The sequence below is a fragment of the Macadamia integrifolia genome, chromosome 5 (genome assembly GCF_013358625.1).
Source record: "Macadamia integrifolia cultivar HAES 741 chromosome 5, SCU_Mint_v3, whole genome shotgun sequence".
NCBI classification, from domain to species: Eukaryota; Viridiplantae; Streptophyta; class Magnoliopsida; order Proteales; family Proteaceae; genus Macadamia; species Macadamia integrifolia.
Window position 1 is genome coordinate 35,802,636 of NC_056561.1, and position 27,322 is coordinate 35,829,957.

Consider the following 27,322-nt stretch of genomic DNA (forward strand, 5'->3'; position numbering starts at 1 on the left):
CCCCCCAAAAAAAAAAAGAACATTTGAGTTCCCAAATGAGTACATTATATTGGGTCAGGATTCTGAGAACATGTCACACACAATAGATTATCACTAAATATGATAGTTGATGTGCTCAACTTAGATAACTGACCAAAATGATTTTAGAATTGAAGAAAGAAAAAAAATAAAATTAATAAGTTAAATAGAAACTAGAAGTCCAAACATACTGCATTTATGAAGTTCTGAACAAAGCATCTGAGGCAGATACAGTTTCTGTAAACCGAACTGTTAGGATTTACATATTCTTCAAAATCCTCAACTTGCAGACAGCAACAAACAGCACCCATAATGCAGCTTCAATTTCTTCTTAAACTTGAAGCCCGTAAAGTATTTCTCCAGTCTCATCCAGAAGGAACCAATATATTAAGCATAGCCACCAGAGAAAACTTTCTTGGCAGAAAGAAGATAAAGGTTAATGTAATATGAGAGAGGACCCTAGGCTCGCAGATATTATAGTTTCTCCACGAGTTAGCACCCTCTCTCTTCTTTGATTACAAAGCTGACCAAAATCTTGAGGAGAGTCAAGAACACTTTTCACAGAACAGGAAGAACAAAATATTTCTCTTCACCTGTCAAGAAAGGAAACGCAAGAAGAATGAATATCAGGAAGAGAGAAATTCATCCTCATCAACTCAACTGGAAGAGTAATTCAGCTAGAAATAAGCTAACTTTATCACATAAAACCCATTTAAAATTTTCTAAAACAACAGTAAACATAAGAAAAAGCCATCAACTTCACTAGTTAAACAAACAATCTATGCAAAAAGGGGGGGGGGGGGGGGGGGGGGGGAATCAAAAGCTATCAACAGTAATTTGCAATGGTCTTTCGTCAAACACACATAAAATTGAATTCTAAGTACAAAACTTTCCGCAATGCCAATCACAATTTAGATTTGTAGATATCAAACAGAAATTCTGAAAAATTCCGCAATATTTTTTACCTTTTTGCTCTGGGTTTTATGTTTCAGCAGATACCCTTTAACGATTGTGTTCTCCCAAATTCAGAACTACAAGAAACATTCAACAAATAATTTATCGAACAGAATGATTGGTTCCCTTCAATAGAACATGCAAGTAAAACAAACCCAGGAAAACCAGCTCGATCAGAACAAAATTCAAAACCCAAGAAATAGATACCCTTATCGAACAAGATAATGAAGACCCATTTCAGATTGCTGGGTTTAATGATCATCGGAACCTTCTAAAACCAACCCTCCCAGAAAAAAAAAAGAAAAAATCAAAATCAAAACTTGGACAGCATACCTCGACAGAGAGAGAGAGAGAGAGAGAGAGAGAGTCAGAGACGACCGACCACGCTCGGTGGCGAATAGAAACCAAAAAAATTCCCGGTCTGGCTTTGAGAGTTCCGATTCTTTCTTTAAAGTTGGATTTTTCGCCAAGAAGAGCTAAGAAAGCGCGGAATTAAAGCGACCGGGTGGAATAGAAAATTAGAAATACAGAGTCCATCTATATTAAAAAAACTCAGATTCCTTATTATTGCGTTATGTGGACTATAGATTGGAATGATACTACACAACCTCCGCTACATTGGATTGGCATCATTTACCACTGATACCAATCTAACAGTCAAGGTGGTGTGAATTCAATTGCAACCCTGGTTATCAAAGATGCATTATATAGTCTATATATAATCAAAACCCATATATTTCCAAACACTTTTTTTTTTTTTTGGGTAGTATTCCAAACACCTTTGATAGGAAAGGGTGAATTACACTTGAGGGAAACTACCGTTGTGTCACGTTTCATATTATTATACTTTCGGAGTACGTCACTTTCCATAAATTATTTTTGAGATAAATGTTATATTTTTTTGGAGAAAAGGACTTTGCCTGAGATAATGACTCTTATACCTTGGACCTTGCACATATGGGAGTCTCGTGCACTAAGTATGTCTTTTTTTTAATGACTCTTATTCTCACATGCAAGATGGGATGAAATGATTGCACTATCCCTATGATTACAATTATGTTGATACTTCCATGTGTGATCCCATTGGTTCTGTGCTAGCATTGGAGGCATACTCTCGAATTGAAAACCAATTTGATTTATGCTAGGGTGATTTATGATAGAAGGCTAGAAGCTATTTGTTTAATTAAGATAAATATGGAAAGATTAATATTGCAAGAAGGATTTCTATACGTTTGTTATTGACCTAAAAAATGCTTCTACTAGGGTTTCAAGGATCAAAGTAGTGCATTCTCTATTACAATTATTGGTTTGTATTTATCTTAGACGATTTAACCAAAGACACTCAAGATCAGGTTCTTTAATATATGTTTTTGTTGATGATATTGTTTCAGTAGATGAGACAAACGTAATGGTTTACGTTAAGTTGCTGTTATGGAGATCAATATTGGAATCAAAATATTTTAAGAGAAGTAAGACAAAATAGAACATTTGGTGTTTAAAGTATTTGGACTCGATCAAGAGGATGATCTTTCATAGATAATTAAAATAAAATGGATGAAGGACGGACGGACTGATGTATGAGAATGAGAAGTGATCAATATATTCCTTTAAAGCTTAAATGAGTTTTATAGGATCGTCGTACGACTAGCTATGATGCATAGTGCAAAATGTTGGTTATTAAGATGTATCATATATATAAACTCAATGTGGCTACAACGAGAATGCTGAGAATAATGTGTGGCAAAACTATAAAGGATAAAATAAGGAATGATCAAATTAATTAGAACTGCCTTTGGCGTAGTTTTGATATATAAAAGCCACAAGAAAGTTGCTTGAGGTTACACACTCATGTTCAACATATGCCTTTAAATGTTTTAGTACATAAGAGTGATCTCTTTCAAATTTGACAGACTTGAACTGATACTAGGTGAAATGGCATAGTTAAAGCCCTGCTATATCAAGTATGACATCAAATAGAGCTGATTGGAGGGACAAGATACATGTAACATAAGTTGGGATGAGGCTGAATTGTTTTTGTAACAATGATATGTATTAGTATCGTATCAATATTAGTCATGGCCAATACCTACATCTAAACCTATGGATGCCAGAGAATTACCATTGTTTTATTATGCATTTAATCCATTAAAAACCCAATTGAAAAGAAATTTAGTTATCCTCAAATGCGAAATAGAAAATCAAGTAGAACAAGGTATTGAATCTCTTATGCAGTCTTGGTTCAATCCCATTTTGTTAACAAAGAGAGTAGTTGCACAACAGAGTTTGATCGTGTCTTCAAAAATGAATGGATGAGGTTCAAGGATCAGATAGATTCACAATACTCATAGAATGTGAAGGTAAATTGGAAATGAGGAAGAGAACATTCAAAAGATTCTTACCAGAATTTTGTGTTCTATTTCCTTTGTAACAGTCAAGGACGGGCTGAACCGCTGAGGTATGGGTAGGAGAAGTGTTGTCTATTTTAAAAGGTCGAGTCTGCGTTCTTCACATTCATATCATGGGATGAACGAATTCATAGCCATTGGTGGTCGACTACTTCATCCTTGTCCAATCCGAAAGTGAATAGTTAGGTCGAGCTGACCTAATACCCTTAACGATTATCTGTTGGCGACTTGCCTTACTTTATAGGGGTGCTCGTGTAGTTGATTCCTTCTTTGTTTGTTTAATGGTTTTCTCTTTACATCAGAGTTCACAAGAGAGATGAGGGTTATTGGAGGGAGTAGAAGGGAGGGGCAGAGAGATGTAGAGGGTGGTAGCCAGCCACTGGGGGACAACGGGGAACCCGGTGGTGCTCCACTCCTTGCCAAGTGGTGACAGTAGCCGAATATGGGCTTATTCAGTTGAAAGGGCATTCTCCCCCCCCCCTCCCCACCTCCCCTCCCCTTTATACAAAGTTCCGACTTTGATCCTAAAGTCTCATTTGATGGGAATAAAATAGGAAATCTCCTCATCATGGGTTAAGAAAAACTCAATCTTATTATGATAAGATTCTATCAGCAGATTGTCAAAGCGTGCACTACAACACTAAGATACTATTAAACATAATGCACACATCATCATACAAGCCCTACCATTTTATATGTATCTTCGAGAACTTGTCTTATTTATTTGACTTGTTAACAACCATAGAATTTTTCATAAATTTTTATATTTTAGAGGCAAAAATGTCCTTTATATTGCATTCTTAGGAAATCTTTCTCCACGTCCCATTTATCTTTACCATGTAAAAAAATGATACAGCAATTTTAACCTATTTCTAACATGTGGAAGTAACGAAACAATTTCAACCATTGGATAGACAAATTAATATGATTTAGATTGGCCACTGAAACTTTTTTTTTTTGGTAGAGGGCCACTGAAACTTTAAAGTCGTGTTTTCAATCATACACCCTTTTTTATATCAGCATTTTCTCAATTATTTTAAACTCAGCCGACACCCTTATATATATATATATTTCCTTTTTCTATTATTATTATCATATCATATACAAAACTTATGCAACCCTGGTCTGCTGACACATGACCAAATACAAAAATTCTGGTTTCCTTCATTCAACCACTTACCGTGTGTTGATAGTATTATGCATCTTTGTAGTCAATCATTATTATATATCCATGCTCCATTCCTTTTATCATCTTCTTCTCAAACCCTTGAGATGCCTTTTGAAACACTTCACCAAACACCTTGAAACTAATAAATGTTAGAATTCCACCTCTTGGAGCTCTCTCTTATTTTCTTTCCCTCTTTTTTTTTTTTGGGTTTTCTCCTTTTAACATCAAATGCACAAAGTTTCCTTCTGTAGGTAATATATAATTAAAACCCCTCAAAATCACATGTTATAGTGAAAAAATACTAACAGGTCAAAACTCAAAAGTACTTTATGAGAGCAAAATTGTTACCAAACACAGCCTAACTAATTGTAATCGGAAGTAAATAAAAAGACCTAATGATCACCCATGTACATCATTGCTTCGATGCGTTTAGATGATGGCAATCTAAGCGAACAGTTAATGGAGAGGGAAGAAAAAGAAAGACGGATGTGAGACGGTGATGGGTACGAAAGAGGGAGGATGATATGATTTGGAGTTTAAAAAGAGAGAACGACATGGTAATAAATTTTGGGAAGACTTTGATTTTGATTTGAAGTTTACAACCATTTCCTCAAGGTTGAGGTCCTTTTGGGCCCCATTCCGGCCTCCATGTGGGTCCTTTATATGGTTCCTAGTGGACCCTTGCAACAGTAAAAAAAGAAAAAAAGTCAACACTACAAGTTGAGGCCTGTTTGGCTGCATCGCTATCAAATTGGTATGTTAATATGTTATCCGTCCATTAGTTACCTTGTATTTCCAAATTATAAAAATAGTTGGGGTTGGCGTAGTTTAGCTCGGGTGTAGGGATGGCCCAAGCCCAACCGAAGGTCTAGCAAGTGTAGTTGGGGTTGCCTTTGGGCTTGTGCAGCCCGAGCCCAACCACGACAAAATATGTTCAAGCCTTGCAGCCAGGCTCAGTTTTGAAAAGCTGGACTTGGGAAGGATTTATTCGGTTTGAGACATGTTATGGGCCTCCACTAAGAAAATCAAAACATGTGAGGCCCACTTGCAGTGATTTGAAATTTGACCAAGTATTAATCCTTCCAAATGAAAAAGTTGGGGTCCACCTTGGTCATTAGAATAATTTATGTTTGACGTAAACTACAATCAACCTTGAAAGAGTCTTGATTAGGTCCTCCTTTTCTTTTTCTTTCTTGTTTCTTCTTTTTTAAAGGGGTCCATAGTCCAAAAATCAATGGCCATGGCAATGATGATGACATTTCTCCAAGGCCCATATCCTTTATTTGTATCCTTCTGATCATTTGCAATAATGTGAGGAGCTCTGGTTCTACAGGGCCCATATATGGGTTGGGCCTGCGACTTAATGCCTCACCCAGTCTCTGCTCTCAGGTTTAACTTAAAGGATCAAGGCTAGTAAGCTACCAATGATGCCTCATCTAGCAAATCAGTATATGGATCAAGGGTAAAAATATTTAAAAAGTAGTTAATGAAAGAAAAAAAAAATTGTGGTAAAAATATTTAATCTATCCAATAACAGGGTGAGTCAATAATTTATATATTTTTTTTTCCATTTAACCAACCACTACAAAATGGATTTCTACCTTTTCCCTATAAATTAGAGCTATATGAACTGAAAAATTTTGGTGATTAAGCACCGATACTTAAACCATTTTTCACCCCATCATTTCCACGTATAGTACTGTATCATTTACAAGTGATGGCTTTTTCATGATCCACTCATGGCTAATTAATATTATACTTCCTATCCAAAAATGATACTTACTTCCTCCATTCCACCCAGTGAATAATTAGGTTTCATTTGAATAGAATCTTTTGCAGTCACAGGTTTCGTCGTTCTCATCAGCTTCTCTATTATGCTAAGCGCGCGAACTTTGCAGATGGAGCTCCCTAATGAAAATTTGTCATACGACTCGAGGCTCTTTGTTTTATTTTTTCTCCTATGAACGCAGATTGCATCCTAATATTACTTGGTAATCGGACCACAATCAAGCATCTGAATTGAACGCTTTACTTACCACAGTAGTATGATCATCTAACATATGAGATGAATTCACTATGCCGATAACGTATGGTATTGGGAATCATATATCACTTGAATATTATACCTTCTCCTTTCAACCCTTCCATTCATACCAACACATATCCTTTTTTTTTTTTTAACCTATAATCAGATTGATTTTTTCTTTATGCAAAAAACATTTCAGTTGCTACAACGATATGATTGATACATCATAGGCCTACCACACGTATTCTTGATCTGCTTTATTTTTCATGTCCGTGGTCATTCTGTGGGCTTATGTAATTCGGAATTTGATTTACCATCCTAAATCCAGTATATAAGCTTTATATCAAGATTTTACACTCAATTACGTACACAATATACTTTATTTTTGTTTTTGTTAATTTAACAATAATTTGGGAAGATGCTTTGGTTAATAAGGGATTAGGAAACTACATTACTTTTTGACAACTTGTGTTCACTTAAACACACAGGTCCAAGCATGACCCAATACAGGGCCAGATATTGTTCTATAGTTGACAAATATCTGAATCCACAAAGTAAGGGTTGAAATCGTCTGCAATTCCGATCTCGTACAATTCCGTGCAATACCACCTTCAGGTAGTGACACATGTATTTATACCAATACAATGGTCCAGATCTGGTACAACTAATAAAACATTAAATCAGTGAAGAGACATTTAAATCAGATCTGGACCATTGCATTGGTATCAATACACGTGTCACCCCCTAAAGGTGGTATTGCACGAAATTGTACGAGATCGGAATTGCAGACGATTTTTTTCCACAAAGTAAGGTTTTGTTTTGTTTTGTTTTTTTTATTAAACCAAGGTATTCGGGTTAGCTTACGCGCACCTCGACTAATCCTCGAGGAGATTAGCATAGCAACCCACCGCCATGATCTCCACTTAAATCGCAGATGTACAGATGGAGAATCGAACCTGGGACTGTGTGTCTAGTGTGTATAGAATAAATAAGAAAAATACACACATACACACTCACACAATGCATACGATAGGGATCAATCCCACAACCTCCTCCCCTAGGTGCCGACTTCACAAGCCGAAACTACCACTACTAGGTTATCCTAGTATTCGTAATCCACAAGTAAGTGAAACCCCAGTTCCAATGAAAAAGAAGAACAAATGCCGCTATTTCATTCAAAATGAAAGTTAACCTTACAGATATCCCAAATCATAACCTTATATAAGTACATCAGCTTACAAAGAAGGGTGGAAATGTTAAAACAGAAAGCTAGGAAAACCCCTAAATTGCCCACCAAACGTCACAGCCTCCAAAACTCCACCCTTAAACCAAAGATATGAGTGAATCCAATGCTGGCCCTAAAATGATAGTTTGTTGGATTGCTGACACTTGTAATACATTCAGGGCAAAAGTTATGGTCCTGACAATGACATTTAGAAATCAATATTTTCGATTGGACTACATGGCCGTTTACTGGTTCATACGATTCAAAAACTCATTCGAGATCTCTTCTACATCAAAAGGTGAGTTAGGTTAGAGGGGGTGATCATCACTCAAGAATTGCAGTCATGAGCGGTTGTTGAAGAATTTTAGATAAACTAGAAGTATATATCCATGTGATTCATACTATTGTGACATAGTATTCCAAAATATTCTCTCTTCCCTTTATTCACAGGTTCCATTCTTTGGTCATTAAAGAAGGGGAAAATAAAAAAGGGAGAGACATTGGTATCCTGGAAGGCCATGATTGAGAAACATTATAAAACAGATTGGACCCACAACTTAAATTGGACCCACAACGTAAATTGGTCCCACAACTTAATGCTAAGCACGTTCAAGGAGACCCACAATCCAAAAGAACAAAAGAAACAAAGAAAGAAGAAAAATGATTTGGACAACAAAGTAAGAGAAAGAGAAAAGCTAGATAACGACCGCGCGCCAAGACTAACGCATAGAAACTGGCTAAGTAACAAGCAATGCCTTTATCTCATTACCTTCTCTTTCCCATCTTTAAAAGCTGTGGGTGTCTCAACCCTAGCTAACAAGCACCACCACCATCTCAAGAGATGGGTCGAACTGGAGTTAGGTTGGCTAGTTTCTGCTTACATCGGGTCACGACAACTCACAGCGGCCTAGTTCGATCACCGCATAGAGAAGCTAATAATCTGAATCCTGCATTTTCAAGTAAAGGAGAGAAGGTAGTAGATGATGGTGGGAAGCCTTTACCAGGTAGAAAGATAATGATAGTGGTTGATTCAAGTGTTGAAGCTAAGGCTGCTGTACAATGGGCTCTCACTCACACTGTCCAGAGCCAAGACACTATTGTGCTTCTTCATGTAACCAGACCCCCTTCTATGCTACTAGGTATGTATAGACTTATATTTTCTTTCTGTAATGGATTGGGAGATTTTTGCAAAAACCACATAAATAATCAAATGGGTTGTCCATGGAATCATATACAAAGGCCTTTGTAAAATTCTTTGATATGGTTTAGTAGTTTTTTCTGTTAAGACTTGGATAGAACTTATTCTTAAAAGCTAGTCGTTAAGGAGAAGGTATCCAAGTACTTATAAATCTTGACATCGACCTACTCACATCCGATGTGAGATTATTAATTCCCCCTATCTACTAGTTGAAACCCTAATATTTTTTATTATAAAAAAATAATAATAATAATATGATAAGTTCCTTGTTTTGATTACAGGTGAGGAGTGTGATAGGGCAGTAAGTCCAGGGGTTTATGAACTTCTTTTCTCAATGAAGAATATGTGCCACATGAACAGACCTGAGGTAAGTCACAATATTCCAAAGGGTCCTATCCCAATTAAGCTCCTTATTTAAATGGAACAGACAGACTACAACATCTTCACTGTTTTTTTTTTTTTTTTTAATTCTTTTTGATTAGCTCTTTAATTAATTAATCTCTATTAATTGAGACTAATTTCAAAGATTCCGATCCTTAGGTGCAAGTTGAGGTTGTATTGGTGGAAGGGAAGGACAAAGGTCTAATCATAGTAGAAGAGGCAAAGAAACAAGGGGTGTCACTATTGGTTCTAGGGCATAGAAAGCGGTCGGTGACGTGGCGGATGATGATGATGTGGAGAGGTCACAAGGTTGGAGGAGGAGTGGTAGAGTACTGCATCCAGAACTCTCATTGCATGGCAATAGCTGTGAGATGGAAAAGTAGAAAGCTTGGAGGATATCTAATTACCACTAAGCGTCATAAAGATTTCTGGCTCTTGGCTTGATTAACATTGATTAATGATGATATATTGTGACAATTAGTGGCTATAATATTAGTTAGTGAATTGATCAGGGGTGTGGTATGTTGTTGTAATGTTTGTAAATGAAAGCATAATTGAGAGAGAGAGAGAGAGAGAGTTGAATTAATTAAAGTGAGAATGGCCATTAGCCATCATGCATGCCTAAAGGAGAGGCACTTGGGTCCCTTAACACTTTCTTTCAAGGGCTTTGTTGTTATGGTTGGGCCATGTTCTCTGCAAAAATCTTCTATGGTGCCCCTCACAGTTGTGGCTTAGGACTTTAGGTCACCAATAAGTGGCTCCACCAGAAGCATGGACCAAGGAATAGAGAAAAGAAGCAATGTATGAACAAAAGGCAATTGTCACATGGCATGGTTGTTGAGGCATGTTGTTTTGTTTTTTATGTTTTTTGTTTTTAAAAAAATGTTTTGAATTGCAATGAATCAATTTTCCAAGATGTACAAAGGATCGTTTATCAAATTTTTTGGATGTCAATGATGTATTATTATTATTATTATTATTATTATTATTATTATTTTATATGAAAAGAAAAACTTATATTAGATAAGAGAGGGTATATTATCTATAGAACGATTCACCTGCGTAGCAGTAGTAGAACCAGTCCCCTGAAGAGCTGCTATGGAGGTATTAGATCTATCTTTGTACACAATAGTGACGGACCAAGATAGTTCATATATTTTACAAAATGTAGCAAAATGAAGAAGTGGCCAAGCACCTTTGGTTGGATAGGGGATGAGGTTGAGGAGATTCTTGTTGAAGAACCATACTTCAGATACTTCCCAATTTTCATTCTTAGCCTTCATTAGACCTTGTAAAATGCCTTCACTTCCACTGTTTCTGTCGATCGGTTCTGGTAAATGATGTATTATGTTATTTTTGTAAGAAGGAGAGGGAATTGATCGGTTTGCTATTTATTTATTCCTTGTGATTTAGTAAGCATGTTTGGGCAATTGGCCCTTTGGGCCTAAGAACATAGTGCCTAAGGAGTTCATCTTTACTTCAACTCTTCTATGACTTCATGCATTCCTCTGGTTTCACGAACACAAGGTTCGCACTGTTGGTTCATTTATTATGTTACTTTTTCGATTTGATAGTACAATCTATGATTTACCATATATAGACGTTGATAAGATCTTTCCATTTAGCAACACCCTTAGGATGACATAACCTTAAAGTTAATGGCAAGGTTCAATTGAGGAAAGACTTACTTTACCATAAATCAACTGGAATTTCAACAATTAACTTCTAATCCAGTCAACATCATACAGTCGATCTCCTATATGTATATAGTTCTTATGTTATTCCCGACTCTGACTTTGTGTTTCTAATGATTCCTCTATGATGACGGCTCAAAGTCCAAATTGTATGTCTTTGATGGATGAATCAGTGCTTCTAAAAATCTAATGATTACTATTAATGGATGGACATATTGTGATATAATTGTAGCTATGAGCAGAGAACTGAGGAGGGTTGATGATCATCTATATTATATTATGAGTCTTAATTATTTGTGGGATTTATGGGTTAATTGTGGATTAACAAGGAGCGCACAGGACTCATAACTCAAAAGGAATATTACAAGGGCTTAATGAGACGCAAAGATAGGGATGCGACACAATAGATTTTTGGACTCACTGTTAGTAAGTGGGTAATTGGCTCTCTCAATTGACTAATAGGGATGATATATCTATTTTTGGCACTCGTTAACCTTAGTCTCTTTTTCTTTTCACTCTTTTCACAATAAAAAAAAAAAAAAAGCTTATTTAGCTAGTAAGAAAATTTTATATGATCTGGTCATTAGATAAATTCAACTCACCATATGTTTCTGTTTGAGTAGTAATTGGTCATTTGTAAGAGACCTAGTTAGGTCACCAAACTGTACCACAATAGAGGAAAAAGCATCTATGGGTGTTTGTGGCAATACAAAGGGTGGGTATAGTAGGCATTATGATAGGAAAAGTCTTATATACTTCTCTTAACCAACACATTGGGCGGGTGAGCTGGTTATATCCCCATAGGGACGCATTCATTTTACTTTCAATTTCTTATCAACTTTTGATTAGTAGGGAAATCAGAATTTAGTTGCTAAAAAAATAGAGAAAAAAAATATACGAATGAGTTGGAAATGAAATAAATATGGATTTTAATATAATTGAATCGTGAAAAAGATTCATCTCTTAATTAGACAAACCATGGTTTTGCTAAAACTATATGGCTGTAGTTACCTATGGTTACGGTTTAAGAAAATTGTGGTTGTATATAGGTCTATGGCAGCGGATTTAAGAAATCGCAATCATATACTTTTATATATATATATATATATTTAATATTATATCTATACATGTATTACATCTATATATAAATACTTATAAGCTTGTTGGGAAGCAAAATGAAGCCATTGGGGTGATGGTTCGTGAGACAACCAGAGAGATGGCAATGTATATACCACAAAGGCTTATAACAAGGATTCCAACAACACCATTCAATAATAGCCCTATCAAAATCGGCCATGGTTCCTGAGGAAGGCAGTCCAACTGGCCTTATTTACCCTCCCAATTGGAATTTGTAAGTTCGAATGTGTGATCCTAATCCATCTTCTCTCTCACTTTGCCTTGTGCTTAAACCACTCATGATTGGGTGACAGAGGACGGCGAAAAAATTTGCAACCTTTGCTAGCAGTCAAAGAAATTGAATTAATTCACTTCCCTTTAGAGTTCACAAATACCCTCCTAGGTTTTTTTTTTTTTGCTAACGATGGGTATCCAGGCCTTCGGCCTGACTAGTCCTGCGGTGCTCTACTCCCTTGGGTTGATACCTTCCTAAGCTTTGATATTTTCCAAAATACCTTTTAAAATTATATTTTTTTGGTTGTCACTGTAATCCGAGCAGTAGCTCAATGTTGTTCAGTACACAATAGGTGCATTATATTGTATTCTTCGATGCCCGCCGAAGGAACGATCGAAGTCCCCATGCTAGAGAGAGGACAATGCGCTAGATCATGGGGGAACTCATAAGTTTCTCAACATTCGGACATGATTATTTTTTAACAGTGATAAAAAAATGCACAACTCTTGGGGTAATTTTAAAATTCCAAACAACTAGAAAAAAAATTTGGACATCCAAGAAAATTTATTTTATTTTCTTTTCGTGGTAAACGAACACAACTTAAAGAGTTAGGGAGAAATACAAATAAATCATTTATTATCATAAATCATAAATAAGAAATAACGTTCATAAATTATACCAAATACCTGTAAAAACAGAAATATATTAACAAAAAGAAATATAAACAAATGAAAAGAGCCATAACGGGAATTTACCCCCAAGACTAAACTCCACTGCCCTTGACTGTAGAAGGGCTCTATTTTCTCTTCCTGCAAAACCCTAGGCCCTAAATCTTCTCTGCCTCAGTCGGTTTCCCCTCAAACTTCAATGGCAAAAACTAACACTAATAACAGTAATGGCAACAAGAAGAAGAAGAAGAGCATGACCAAGAAGTTGCTATCAGCTCCAAACGCCAAGGCCATGATAGCGAAACCAGCGAAGCTAAACCCTTTTGAGACTATCTGGACCCGCAGGAAATTTGATATACTCGGCAAGAAACGGAAAGGTGAGGAGAAACGAGTCGGTTTGGCTCGTTCTCGCGGTATTGAAAAGGCAAGTTTCTCTCTCTCGTTCGTTCTGTATTTGTATTTTTCTTAGAAATTGATTAATTAATTATTTACACATTTATTTTATTTAAGATTGTATTAAAATGTTATAGATAATTACATTTTCCTCATATATATTGGTAGAAGTGACGCTTTTAGATTGAATTCCCGGCTTTCCTTGGCGTATTTTCTCAGTTTAGTGTGTTTACGGTAGAAAGGTGCTTGTTTTTATGGCTCATTGGAGCCAGGTGAATCTGCCTCTGGTAGAAGTTGCTGCTTTTGAAGAACTTTCTGGTTTCAGCTTGATTGTAAAATGAACATGAAGAAGATAAAAGAGAAACACAGAGCATGATAAAATGGTCATCTCACTGCTTTGTAAATTAAAAACTGGATTTATCTCCCTATTTTTATCTGTCTGTTCTTTTGTCAAATTCTATTATTAATGGAACTCCCATTTTGTTTGAAAACAGAGAAAAAGTACTTTATTGAAGGAATATGAACAAAGCAACAAATCTTCGGTATTTGAGGATAAGCGTGTTGGGGAACAAAATGATGCCCTTGGGGAATTTGATAAGGCTATCTTACGTTTCCAGCGGGAGCGGCAGGTAAATTGAGTGTTATTGAAGGGTTCAAGGGTTTTCTAGATTTCAAGATCACAATGAGAAGTCGAGTCTGCCTTGATTTTCTGTTATGGTTTATCTGGTTTCCAGTTAAATTTGAAAAGCAAGAAAAACAAATTTAATCTATCTGATGGAGAGGAGGATGAATATGCAATGGAAGCTGGTGGCTCTTTTTCAGCAAGGGATGATTTTGATGATAAAATGTTGTCAGATGATGATGGGGATGCAGCTGAGATAGAGAGTATGTATCCAATTCTTGTACAGTGGTTTTTAAATGTTTCAATAAGTAGATGTGATTATCAAAAATCATATTAGTAACCAGATTTGAATGGTATGATTGCTGAGTTTTCTTTTTTGTAGTTCTTGAGTTTGGATATTTGAAATAGAATGTGATATTAGTACTGGAGTTACACTTTTGCAAAATTTGCAAACATGATGTCTGATGTCATGAATCTAAATGTTGTAAATGTTATTCTTTTTAGCCTTCCAGAAACTTCTTTTCTGTATTTGTATTTATCATTAAAAGGAGAGCTGATGTTAAGAAAAATAAAAAATAGAATGGGCAACAAGCTTATTGGCAAGTTGAATAAAAGAACTATACAAATAGGAAAAAATAAATAAATAAAGAAATAAACAAAGGGCAAACACTTCTAGGAAAGATGTTTCAACGCCATTGAATGACAGTCATTAATGATTTGGAGTATTGAACATTATTATCCAAATTTTTTCTTCTAATGCCTCAAAAAAAATTTTTTTTTGGGGGGGGGGTGGTGGAGATGGGGAGGAGGGAGGTGAGCAGTGTTCAGTAATTTGTTCTGATGATCTTTCAAGAACTTTAATGCCTTTTGGTCTTGACGGATGCCAGAAAGTGCCTCATAAAAATGTTAAAAAAATGATTCTTATCTATCTTGAACCAGAATAGAAATGAGCTCAACAATTGTGTGGACATGGGAAAACAAAATTTTACTGGAAGGGTAGCTTGAAGGTTCAAATTCGTCAAATATCATTGCCATAAATCAGAATGAAGGGAAATTATTCCCAACTTGGTCAAAGTCAGATGAGTAAAAGAGGATTGCAGATCTGGACTTTAGTGTTTCATGAGGGTTGACAATCAGAGAGAGGGGGGAGAGGAGAGGGATTATATCTCATTTTACATTCATTTATTTTGTGCCTGATCTATTTCTGCATGAAATATCTTAGAGTGATTAATTTATTGTTGTTATGCAGTTTGTGGGTAGGTGTTAGGGTGGTGTGGTTTCTTTGTTGTACTGGTTAATCACATTATTTTGTGATATATATTTTGAAGCACATAGAGCTGATAATTAATGAAGCTGTGCCCCCATAGTGGTTGTTATACACCCCCCCTTTTTCTTAAAATTTTATTTTATTTTGTTTGGGCTTTTTTTTTCTTTGTTAGCTTCAAAATTTGGATTAAAAAACAGAAGGGTGGAATGAAATGAACTGCATAACAAAGCTTGTAGATGTAAACAAGAATTATCCAAAAAGATCAACTAAAATGTATTGTAAAACACTAAAACCATAATCTGTGTGTTGGAATTGGAATGGTTTGGATTTTATTCGTTCTCCCTATTAAACTTCTCCTTATTTGTTCTATGTTTTACTGGAATTGATGATGTATTTTTGTACATATATAGGGAAATCATCTATTATGAAACAAGTCAATGCTCTTAACCCACATGATCCATCGGAAACTAGTTCAATGGATGGAGAGGAAAAGGTATATTCCATGTTACTCTTCTGTAGAAATTTCTATGTTTTATACTGAGAGAACCTTATGCATCTTTGTTGTTGTACTCCTGTTGCACCAAATCTTATGAGCTATCCCCCTTGTAAACAAACCTGACCTCAACAACGAGAACATGGGAAGAGAATAAGAGAAGAGAAGAAGAAGGAAGAAGAAGAGAGCCTAGCGAGACACATCTCCTCATGATACCAAGGACAAAGACCCATCACGGTAGCAGTCTTTACCACTCCCCCTCAAGCTGGAGTGTGCGTGTGTATATATATATATATATATATATCCAAAAAGGCTCCAGCTTAGAACAACAAGAATAGATACTAACAGCAGAACCAATCTTGAACGTATATAGCAGTCGTAGAAACCAATGAGCACAGAGAGAACTTCATTCTGGTAGCAATACCAATTACCAACTCAAGCGCACCAATCACCACCAACAACAGTAGAGAAAAATCTTCTTCAATAATCCATACAACAAGAAGCAAAGTAAGCAGCAAACGTTTCCATCCGCAATCTAAAACACCACTGTAGCAACTACAATATCATAAGCCCTTCTTAAGGAAGGCAAGTAGTAAGTAGTAATATTCACAAAGAAGACAGATATAAGTGCAGTATAGGTTGCTGCGAACCACTGGTAAAAATGTATCATAGGTTGCTACGAACTGCTGATAAAGATGCAATATAGGTTATTAAGAGCCACTGATAGAAGTGCATCATAGGTTTTTGCGAACCACTAATAACAACATAAGGTAGCTAGAAACCACAAGTGAAACTACAAGGAAAGTAAACTACAAATTTTCATAGCGTAGAAATTACAATGAAATAGGGACTCCCCCTCACAGTACAATGGCTGTAACAATGGTAAAGGCAAACACCCCTCACAGTAGCAGTCTTTAACGCCTTCAAATGGATATGATCCAATTTCTTAATGGTTATAAGCACGTAGATATAATGCAACAAGCTGAAGATTAAGCTTCAGAACCCTAATGGTCCATTTAACTTCAGTTGTAGCATATTTCCCCTAAAATGAATAATTAAAGAATGAATGAAGTAACCATAATCGAATCCCATATTTTTGTCTGAATCACAGTTCATTTATTAGATTTTGGCATAGATTTGAGACTAAGGTTTTCACTTATGATGGATCTGGGAGCAAGTCCATTCAGACACTCAAGCCCACCCTAACTCCTAATCAGACCCATCACGGTTGTAATTTTAAACTTCATAGGGAATGGGAGTGTAATAAATGAAACATTCAGGGGAGGGGAGTGAAATTTCCTTATTATTTAAGTACCATAGTTTATAAACTTAGATGGAATTAAATTAGAACACTAATTTGTAGCAGCGGAATGATGCTTTGTTCCTGATTTTAGTCTTTTGTAAGTTTACCTGTGTTACATTGGATGTAAAGTATCAATGTGGATCTTTGACCTTCAGTCATCCTCCTCCAAATTGTATTTTACTGATCTTATAGTTTGTCATATTTCTTGAGTTTGATATAGTATCTGCCTTGGGAGTTGGCAATTCCTGAACTATGTTTCTGGGATTCTGGAGGACATTATTTGGTGAACTTGGAACTAGTTTGATGCCTATTTAGTATTTAACCTGTGGGGTGTGGGGACTTGTCCATTTTGTTTTGATGGTATTTGCAATGATAATTGTAATTCCTATTTCCATATAACATGTCTCACCTTGCAGAAGCACAAAAGCAAAAAAGAAGTGATGGAGGAGATTATCTCAAAGAGCAAACATTACAAGGTACTTGATTTGTTATATATTAATAATGTTTGACTATAATGGAGGTCAATTTAGCTCATGCGGTATTTTTACACCAGGCTGAAAAAGCAGTGCAAAAGGAAGAGGATGAACGGTTTATGGAACAGTTGGATAAAGATTTCACAGCCTTACTGCAGTCTGAGGTGTTGTCATCTTTGACTCAACCAAGCAAGATGAATGTATTGAAGGCCGGTTTGAACAAGAGCAATTCAAATGAGCCTATGAGGAAGGATGAATTACGTGCTACACCTAGCAAAGAGTCTTTGAAACAGGTATAGCTTTAAGATTGTGGATCTTCCTAACTACTGTCAAAACCTACTTTAATGGATTTCTGAAACTTTGGATATTTTCTACATCCTCAGACTTCATAAGTTTGTTCTGGATTATGTCTCATCTATTGTGGCTCTAGGACATATGCTGAAGATGTCACTTGGCATCCCTACCACAAGCTTAATTTATGCCATTGCAATTTTGCTCACACGGAAGGCACTATGATGTTCTTGAGTAGTTACATTACTTATCAGTCCTATACTCTTTCAGGAACAACCTGATTCCTATGACAAACTTGTTAGAGAGATGGTGCTGGATATGCGTGCTCGGCCATCAGACAGAACAAAGTCTGCTGAAGAGATAGCCCAGGAAGAGCGAGAACGACTTGAGCATTTAGAGGTATGTTTCAATCTCCAAAGGCTACCTCTCCTCCTCTTCTCACTTTTAACATATATAATATATCTGAGTTTTAGATATTTTAACTCATATTCAGTATTGTTTGATTCTTTTATTGCTATTCTTTAGTGAAAATTTTGGGTATGTAGATTCGCAATTGGAATGCATATAGTCTTATCCATATATTTTAACTGTTTGCTCAGGAAGAACGCCAGAAAAGGATGCTTGTTGCTGATGACTCTGGTGATGAAGGCAGTGCTGATCATCAAGGTGTTGATAAATTGTCTGATCAGAAGTTAAGATCGATTTCTGGGGATGATCTTGGTGATTCCTTTTTCAATGAAGAACCAGGCAGCAAGAAGGGCTGGGTTGATGAGATCCTTGGAAGAAAGGATGCAGAAAATCTTGGAAGTGAAGAATCTTCAGAGGATTCAGAAAGTGGTGAATATGATAGTGATCTGGACAATGTAAGTGATGAAAATACCCATGAATCTCGGGAAACTTTGTCCTTGAAGGGCTGGGAACAGAGTGATGATGACAATCTCAGCACAGATCTTGAAGAAGAAGAAGAAGAAGAAGAAGAAGCGGAGGAGGGAAAACAAGGATTAGATGGAGTGGTTAAGGTGAAGGACAACACCACAATAGAAGTTAGGAATAAAAAGGAAGATCTTTTGAATACTGGGAGAAAGAAAACTAGTGAGGAACAACATCTAGCCCGAAAGAAAGCCCTTCCGTTTGTAATTGAAGCTCCAAGCACCTTGGCTGAGTTCTGCTTTTTAGTGAATAGTCGCTCTGATGCTGAAATAGTTGAGGCTATCAATAGGATTCGTGCATGCAATGCAATCAGGCTAGCTGCAGAAAATCGGAAGAAAATGCAAGTATGGTTCTTCAGTCTTCTGTTACTTTTCTTAATGTTTTAAACCAGCATTCCAGATTGGTTTCCCAAAAGCAAGCTTTTTCTCTTGCAATATAGCTTCTATGCATTTGCGTTTTCCTATACTGCTTATGATTTATGAGGAACTCGGATTTAAGATTGTTTATAAGACTGACAAAACTAGACATCAAAATCTGCTTAATTTTGCATCAGTACATCAAATTTTTTTAGTTGCAGTATATCAACTGTTGTATTTTTGGGTGAATATATCAACTTTTGTTACCTTATCACTAACAGAAGTTGATGCAAAAGAAGGAAAATCCAGTGATTATAACTATGGGTCACTATAATAGAAACAGAATACATCTCAAATGCAGTAACTTTTCTTGTTTGTTCTTGTGATATTTGCCGTTTTATTTCTCTGACCTGTTGTGGACGTGTGGTACCTTTCTTGTGTTGTAACTCTTGTTGATGTACCATCAAGGTTCTAAATCTCTAGTTTCGACCGTGGTCAAAATTTTCGAAAATTAGGGTCGAAATTTCCAAAACTTGGGAATCTTGGGGTGGGTTGAAACCATCAAAACATGTGAAATTTCGACCGGAAACTTAGGACTATGTGTACCATCCATCAAAATTTTATCATCCACCAAAGGAATTTTCTTCTCCTCCTCTCTCAATCTCCATCTTTCTCGCACAAGAAAAGGAAAAAGAAGATAATATTAGATACTTCACCCTCCAGTCTAGCTAACTATGAAAAAAAGATATCCGGTCACCATTGACAAGAGCAACCATCTAACTTGGTATCGTGAAAAAGTGGGGGTTTTTTTTTTTTTTTTGGAAAGGGGGGTGGGAGGTGTTATAGTTTCTTATGACCTTGCTTATTTTTTTAAAACAGCTGAAATTGACTAAGTCCTTGGTGAGTTCTGATCCAGCCCCCCCCCCCCAAAAGAAAAAAAAAGAAAAAGTAAGTTTTGACATGTTTTGGCAGTGTTGCTAAACTTGGAAGTTTCCTTTTTGTAGGTGTTTTATGGTGTCCTGTTGCAGTATTTTTGTGTATTAGCAAGTGAAAAACCATTGAATTTCAAGCTATTGAACTTACTGGTCAAGCCATTGATGGAGATGAGTGTTGATACCCCATACTTTGCAGCTATTTGTGCTCGTCAACGCCTACTTCGGATTCGAGCACAATTTTGTGTGGATATCAAGAACCCTGGTACGGCTCTCTAAAGGTTTAATTGTAGGTCTTACTTTAATTTACTGAGACGTACCGCGCTGTTTTTCCTAATGCATGAAATTCTTCTGTTGTTTGCAGATAAAAGCTGTTGCCCTTCTCTGAAGACATTATTTCTGTTAAGGCTATGGTCAATGATATTTCCATGCTCTGATTTCCGTCACGTTGTCATGACACCAGTGATCTTGTTAATGTGTGAATATTTGATGCGTTGTCCTGTCAAATCTGGTCGGGATATTGCCGTAGGATCTTTCTTATGCTCCATGGTTCTCTCTGTAAGTAGCCTTTTCAGAAGTTGTCATAGTTTTTTTTTGTAAGTGGACAGCATTTAAGTAAGATGCCATATAGCTTGCAGTAAGTGCTGTTTTTGCCGCTATTAATTATGTATTCTACTTTGTACCCCCCCCCCCAGTCAACTAACTAATGCATGGTGGCTAGAAGTATTCTTAGGGACACTGAGGTGCATTGCACCAAATTCTGCATCACCCCCCCTCCCCCTTTTGGTGAAATAGTTTCCTGAAACGTTACTTCAACAAAACACCCTAATATATAGAGAAGGCATGTCAGAAAAAAAAAAAAAATGGAAGGAAAAAGGGAAATGGTAATCAGCCAGATTTTCATGTTTCTGTCATCCATTATGTTTGCCCTTATTATTACTAAATCCTGACTTGATTATCTGTGTTGGAAGGTCTCATAAGATATTTATCTCTTTCATTGTTTAAAAGTATAAATTCTACTAGCATTTTTTTTTAAAATAATAATATCGAAAATCCTTAATGCTTATTATGTGATGGATGATGCTTTTGTTCAATAAAAACATAAAATATGCAACGGCTAATGTCAGCAACATTATTTTCTTCATAGGACATGCATACTATATCTTTAAGGATCTTATACGAATCCAAAATCCGCCATTTCAGACTTGTAACTCGTTCTACTTTGTCCTCAAGGTTGTTAGTCTTGGAATACCATGTCATTATCTGTTTGGGATAGGAGTTTACTTCTTTCCCCATCGGCTTTGCTTATTTATCACTAATTTATTTGTAGTTGGTTGCCTTCCCCCTGCTCCCTTCAGTTAAGAGGAAAAAAATAAGTGAGTTTCTTACTTCAAATATAATGTTTCATGCTTTTTGGGCCGCCTTGATAGATAAATTTATTGCTTTTCATTTTGAATTATGTAATGCTTCAAATTGTCTGATAGTTGTGTAAAAACACTGAAACCTGTTGCAGAATAAATGCAAGTCCTACATCAATAGTATCATGATATCATCTACTTCCCCTCCATTCATATCAGTATTCTGATCTATTTCCTGCTTGCACATTCTTGTGATAACATGTTTGACTGCCATAATGGTGATAATCTTTGACATTTAATGATTTTAATGGTTGTCATTCTGATTGTTCTTAATTTCCTATGAATATTTTATTAGTTTACATGAAATTGATGATAAAAGTATCCAAAAATTATTAACAATAAAATATAACAGAATAACATCTGGTATACTTATATTGACTGTTTGCAATGGTTTGTTGCAGCTAATTATTCTGTCAACATTATTTGAATTGATAAGTAAACAGTATTAAACACAACCACTAGGGAACTGTTGCATAGAGATTATAATGGCTATTCTAGAAATTATGCCTTTTTTTTTTTGGTGTCTTATTATTTTACTTTTCTATATGAAACAAAAGGGTTCTCTATCCATGCTATTTGACTGGAAGTTTTTCTACTGAAAAATGAATTGAACTTCTCTCTTAAATTGCAGATGAAGTCTTGGAAAAATATTATTAACTCTTATTTCTAGCGTTATTATTGCAATAACAAGTCTGATACTAGCAGAAAATGTTGCCATGAGCATCAGTAATGTATTGTTTGTGCTAGTAGGTCGCTAAACAATCTCGCAAGTTCTGCCCGGAGGCCATAATATTTCTTCAGACACTTCTGATGTCAGCTTCTGATACAAAACCGGGTTCATACCAGCATTCCCAGGTACAACTCCAGTTTATTTGCTTTGGGATGAGGGAGAGTGCGTTTTTATTTATTTTGTTAGGTGTTTATTTAATTATACTGTGAAACAGTTTTACAATCTTATGGAACTGAAAACACTCAAGCCCTGGCTGCGGTTACAGAATCGTGTATCAGATATTGAAGCTCTTGATTTTCTTTCAGTAATGGACTTGCCAGAGGACTCTTCTTTTTTTGGCTCCGACAATTTCCGGTAAGGCATTGCTAGGATCTGGGTCCCATAAAAACTGCTCATGACAATGGTTGTCTGGCATGGGAATATAGTGGGGCCTTCTTAGCCAACTTAGTTTGTTTTTTTGCATTTTCATACCGCTAATCGGTGGAACATTTGAATTGATTACTTAAGTTGGATTGGTCACATCCAGAAAATTGCATTCTTATTGTTAGTATTTATTTATCAGACCCATTAATGTAATACTGTAATTGAAGACTCAAAACAGTACCAAAAACATAATCTTTTTCTCAGGGAATAAAATCCAGATTAAGGAAAACATGCGTCTTTTAAAATCAAATGATCAGATGGACCTGAAATTCAGATTAAGTTCTGTTCTTAGGATTAATTACACTAGCTGTAAGTTTGAGTTCAATCCAATGGTTGGATCTGAAAATATGGATCAATCCTATTTGCACTGGGAGAGGGGCATAACAATAATTTCATAACTCATTTCAGAAAGCATAAATATAATGGCCAGATCTGATCATAAGCTATGAATATTAGCAAATACTGAATCAACAGAAACAGTAAACCAATTCAGCAATCAGATAGTTGGTATTAAACCTGGAAAACAGGGGCAGAATTGGAATTCTCAAATATAACCAGATTAGCAGGTCTGATTGGTAAAAACTTCTGGTCGAAGGTCTTTTCTATGGTGATGCTTCAAAAACCACTCTCTTTTCTGATGGATTACAAACTAGGTCTTCTGGCCAGGAAAATAAAAGATGATTATGATCCTGATTTTTGACATCTCAATGTGTAAATTTTTAGTTAAAACTCATGTTTGCCATCCTTGTTAAACTGCAGGGCCAGTGTTCTTGTTTCTGTCATCGAAATGTTACGGGGATTTGCTACCGTCTATGAAGGATTCAACTCCTTCCCTGAAATATTCTTGCCTATATCCACTTTATTACACAAAGTGGCTAAGCAAGAGAACATGCCAGATACATTACAAAATAATATTAGGGATGTTGTTCAGTTTATAGAGATCAAAGCTCGTGAGTATCACATGCTGCGGCAACCACTTCAAATGCGGAAGCAAAAGCTAGTGCCAGTAAAACAACTAATTCCAAAATTTGAGGAGAAGTAATTTACTGTTCTCAGACTTCTAATCTCTATCTCAGCTAATAGTACATCTTAAGAGTGGTTAAAACCCTTTTTTTGTTTTGTTTTTTCATGTTCCTTCCAAAATTTTTAATTAATGATTGTTAAGTTAGGGATTTTAATCGCCATTTCCCCCCTTTTGTGCAGCTATGTGAAGGGTAGAGATTATGATCCAGACCGTGAGAGGGCTGAGAAGAAAAAGTTGAAAAAACTTCTGAAACGGGAAGCTAAAGGGGCTGCCCGTGAACTACGGAAGGATAATTATTTCATATATGAGGTGAAGCAGCAGGATAATGCATTGCTAGAAGAGGAAAGAGTTGAGAAATACAGGAAGGCCAAGTCTTTCCTTGAAGAGCAAGAGCATGCTTTCAAATCTGGACAGTTGGGAAGAGGCACTAAAAGAAGAAGATGAAGCTGTTATATTTTGCCATGCCTTCTTTGGAGGTAACTTGTCCTTTCCCAACAATCCCTTTCCTACTGCAATGGTTTTTTTTTGGGTGGGGTGGAGAGGGAGTGGGGGAAGAAATAAAAAGTAGGAAGCGGACCTCACACCTGTGATAGCAATCCTTTCAGCCCTCTCAGAGCTTGCCACATGGCAAAACAGGGCTTTGAAAATCTAGTTCTGTGGGAGATTGCACAGTAGTGGTTGGTGTAGTGTAGGCGTGCATCGATATACATGAGAAGGCAATTGATTGAATGTGAGTATGAAATTTGACACCTGGCTAATCCTGGACATGGCCACTCTATCCAACAGATAGAATAGCCATATTGCCAATCCCCATGGCGAAAGAATGTTCGGTGTGTCGGAACTGGGTCCTACCACGGTGTGCAGGAACCGTATTCCCTAGAAATCAAAGAAAGCTGTGCTGCCGGGGGGGGGGGCCCCTCCTCAGTAGGTCCTTTTTCTTCTTCTGTCAGTCTTAATATGTAATGCTTTCGTGCATGGTGGGTTTATCCTTCCTATTTGTTGCAATTTTATCCTTCTTTCAACATCATATATATATATATTTTTTTTTCAATTATATGAAACATTGTTCAGATGTGCACATTGTATGCTCTATTCTGAAATGATCTAATATCTCCATTTTACAGAATTGAAATGGTCTCTAGATGGCTGTGATATTTTAATTCTTGGGAAGAGTATGACTAGAAAGAATCATTGATTATGAAGTATCGTAATTTGTGTCTACACTTGAAAAGATTATATAACATGTCATCCTTGTTGTCTTACATTTTTCGGAAGCACTTATCCACTATCTTAAATTTGGGGAAATCAACATTTGTATTTATCTTAGCAACATTATCATCCTCCATGGTTAATTTTTTATCAGATGTGGGTGGATCTGGACTTGATGCTGGCTATGGCAATCAAAGCTCTAGAATCAGAACAATGTTTGATAATATTGGGTTATATTTATTCTCCGCCCCCCCTCTTCTTTTCCCCACCCGCTCCCTCCCGCCACCCCACCCCGATTAATGGATTTTGTAGTTCTAGGATATGCTTAACGATGAATGTATTATAGGAATATAATTCTTATTTGGAAACCAGGGCCGTTTGAATTGAACAATGATGCTTAGCTTGGTGGATGCATTGTTTCCCTGTGTGTTTGTGTTGGGTGTTCTATTAGGGGCAAATAGTCACTTACCATCTGAATAAAATTATCAACCATGCTGTGTCGTACATAAAACAATTTTAGTTTCTTTAGTAAGTACTAGAACTATATGTGATTTTTCCTCGGTTCACAATCTTGTGTTCTTACTCATTAAATTCTTGCATCTTTGCCAGTTCATTATTCCTCATCACTACTTGGTATTGGACTCAGCTTTATGAGATCAAGTGGTAAAAGTGGGGTGCTCAAGGCTGGATGGCTCCATTTTTAGGCAAGCTATCTTCATCGGTAGAGATTCGACATGATATATTGATATATCTAGAGGTGAAAATTTACCCGAATAACATGTCATGTCCAACGAGGAAGCCTGAGGTTTAAGGTGCTTTCTGATTTGAGATTAACTCAGATGAAAGATCAGGCACAGGGGGAGACTGCTTTGTTTCAATGGGAGGTGCTAGAATATTGGAAGATTTTTTTCAAACTGTTCTCTTTTATTTCACAGCACAGGGGGAGACTGTTTTGGTAGAGGGTTGTACTTGGTTGCGGCTTAGAATGACATCATTTATTTTGAGCTCATACAATTTTTTTTGAAATTGTATTTCTGATTTATTTTTGGAGAGGATTCTCCCACGCCTCCATTGTGGGGAGGAATCTGCACATCATAGGTATTCAAAAAAAAAAAAAAAAAAAAAAACCCTCCTGAAGTTTACATTTTAAAAATAAGTGAAAAATATAAAAATTTATATAGCTCCATTAGGTATCAAAGGGAATTGAAGGAAGTGAAATTTTTTATACGTAATAAACTTTTGTAATCAGTATCTCATCAACTCTAAATCATTCTATGTTTATTTATTAAATTTCATTTTATTTTATAAATCCTTTGGATTTACAAAGTAAACTAAAATTTTATTTAAAAAGTATTATTATTAAATATTAGAAGAAATTTAAGTAATTTATATTTTATATAATCAAGTTGGGTAATGATAAGGATATTTTTTTTCAGGTTTGAAAGATTTCCTTTCCTTTCCCTTCCTTTGTAACCAAACGGAGTGTATATTCGCCCTGTTGCAATATTTTTTTTCATGTACTCTTTTTTTATTTTTTTAAAATCAGAATCTTAAGTTCGTGTTTTAAAATGAAACTATGTCTATTTTATCAATGTATTCGTTATGAACCATCCGATTGGTCTGATTTGTATTGATATCGTATCAGTATTAATCGAGACCAATGTTAGGGTTTAATTGTTTATTAATTCCGCTTGTCGTGGATGTGGACAAGAGGTGCATGTGAGTTGGCCGGCACCTTGGTTAACAAATCCAAAAAAAAAAAAATGTTAGATGATAATTATGTTCACTCGCTTGGTTGTCACTACCTAGCATTATGAATGTTTTTCATTGGAATTTTCATCAATCCCATTAACACTAACACTACCAAAAACATCATGGTTAGTCATTTTTTTTTTTTTTTTTTTTTTTTAACGACGGGAATCTAGGCCTTTGACCTAATTAATTTCTTTGGGCCCATATTGATCCCATAATCGTATAGACTGAATCATATCAGGGTTGAATGAGAACTATTCAACTTTCATTGTAAGCAGCGAAGATTACTAAACAATCCTGTATGAGTGGCCCCACAGAAGTAAGAGGAGTTGAACTCAAAACCACACGTTTCCTGAGGCGAAGACCCCTTGCCAAATCGACTACCTCTTGAAGTTAACCATGGTTAGTCATCATCAAAACATAATGGAAACATAATGTGATATGCATATTTCAACATTGGGATCATGAAGCTAGAAGCTGCTAGATTGGCAGGAATGGCGACAATGAAGGCAATGGGGGTTGGCATAGGGATTGCACATGGGGGTGGGGGTGGGGGCCAGTGTTATCAATTCGGCCGAATAATTCGCGAATTATTCGGCTGAACCGAATTTTTCTGAA

At 36.2% G+C, this 27,322-nt stretch overlaps 3 protein-coding genes across 3 annotated transcripts in view; 2 read left to right on the forward strand and 1 right to left on the reverse strand.

Annotated features, from left to right (window-relative positions):
- LOC122079107 (E3 ubiquitin-protein ligase At3g02290-like) overlaps window positions 1-1,489 on the reverse strand; it is an 8,874-nt gene extending 7,385 nt beyond the window's left edge. The window contains exons 1-3 of the mRNA XM_042645358.1: window positions 1,306-1,489; window positions 984-1,049; window positions 210-611 (exon numbers count right to left, since the gene is read on the reverse strand). Of these exons, the coding sequence (XP_042501292.1) occupies window positions 210-329 (120 nt within the window). The 5' untranslated portion in view covers window positions 330-611; window positions 984-1,049; window positions 1,306-1,489. The remainder of the gene's footprint in view (window positions 1-209; window positions 612-983; window positions 1,050-1,305) is intronic.
- A 7,065-nt stretch (window positions 1,490-8,554) lies between these two features.
- LOC122079108 (universal stress protein PHOS32-like) lies at window positions 8,555-10,299 on the forward strand. Its single transcript, XM_042645359.1, has 3 exons — window positions 8,555-8,935; window positions 9,276-9,361; window positions 9,535-10,299. Exons 1-3 carry the CDS (start codon window positions 8,638-8,640, stop codon window positions 9,817-9,819), a joined length of 669 nt encoding a protein of 222 aa, XP_042501293.1. The 5' UTR covers window positions 8,555-8,637; the 3' UTR covers window positions 9,820-10,299.
- A 2,871-nt stretch (window positions 10,300-13,170) lies between these two features.
- On the forward strand, window positions 13,171-25,961 carry LOC122079104 (nucleolar protein 14). Its single transcript, XM_042645356.1, has 15 exons — window positions 13,171-13,512; window positions 13,976-14,110; window positions 14,216-14,366; window positions 15,781-15,863; window positions 17,583-17,642; window positions 17,720-17,932; window positions 18,201-18,329; window positions 18,530-19,204; window positions 20,221-20,413; window positions 20,513-20,706; window positions 22,317-22,421; window positions 22,511-22,650; window positions 23,479-23,757; window positions 23,923-24,219; window positions 25,562-25,961. Exons 1-14 carry the CDS (start codon window positions 13,288-13,290, stop codon window positions 24,185-24,187), a joined length of 2,847 nt encoding a protein of 948 aa, XP_042501290.1. The 5' UTR covers window positions 13,171-13,287; the 3' UTR covers window positions 24,188-24,219; window positions 25,562-25,961.
- The last annotated feature ends 1,361 nt before the right edge of the window (window positions 25,962-27,322 follow it).

What these genes read in the sequence shown, in the direction of transcription:
- LOC122079108 (XM_042645359.1), top strand. Translation starts at nt 8,638, where the DNA reads ATGGGTCGAACTGGAGTTAGGTTGGCTAGTTTCTGCTTACATCGGGTC. An exon ending in ACCCCCTTCTATGCTACTAG is followed by an intron (nt 8,936 to 9,275) that starts GTATGTATAGAC and finishes TTTTGATTACAG; the next exon opens with GTGAGGAGTGTGATAGGGCA. An exon ending in GCCACATGAACAGACCTGAG is followed by an intron (nt 9,362 to 9,534) that starts GTAAGTCACAAT and finishes TCCGATCCTTAG; the next exon opens with GTGCAAGTTGAGGTTGTATT.
- LOC122079104 (XM_042645356.1), top strand. Translation starts at nt 13,288, where the DNA reads ATGGCAAAAACTAACACTAATAACAGTAATGGCAACAAGAAGAAGAAG. An exon ending in AACGACTTGAGCATTTAGAG is followed by an intron (nt 18,330 to 18,529) that starts GTATGTTTCAAT and finishes CTGTTTGCTCAG; the next exon opens with GAAGAACGCCAGAAAAGGAT. An exon ending in ATTCCAAAATTTGAGGAGAA is followed by an intron (nt 23,758 to 23,922) that starts GTAATTTACTGT and finishes CCTTTTGTGCAG; the next exon opens with CTATGTGAAGGGTAGAGATT.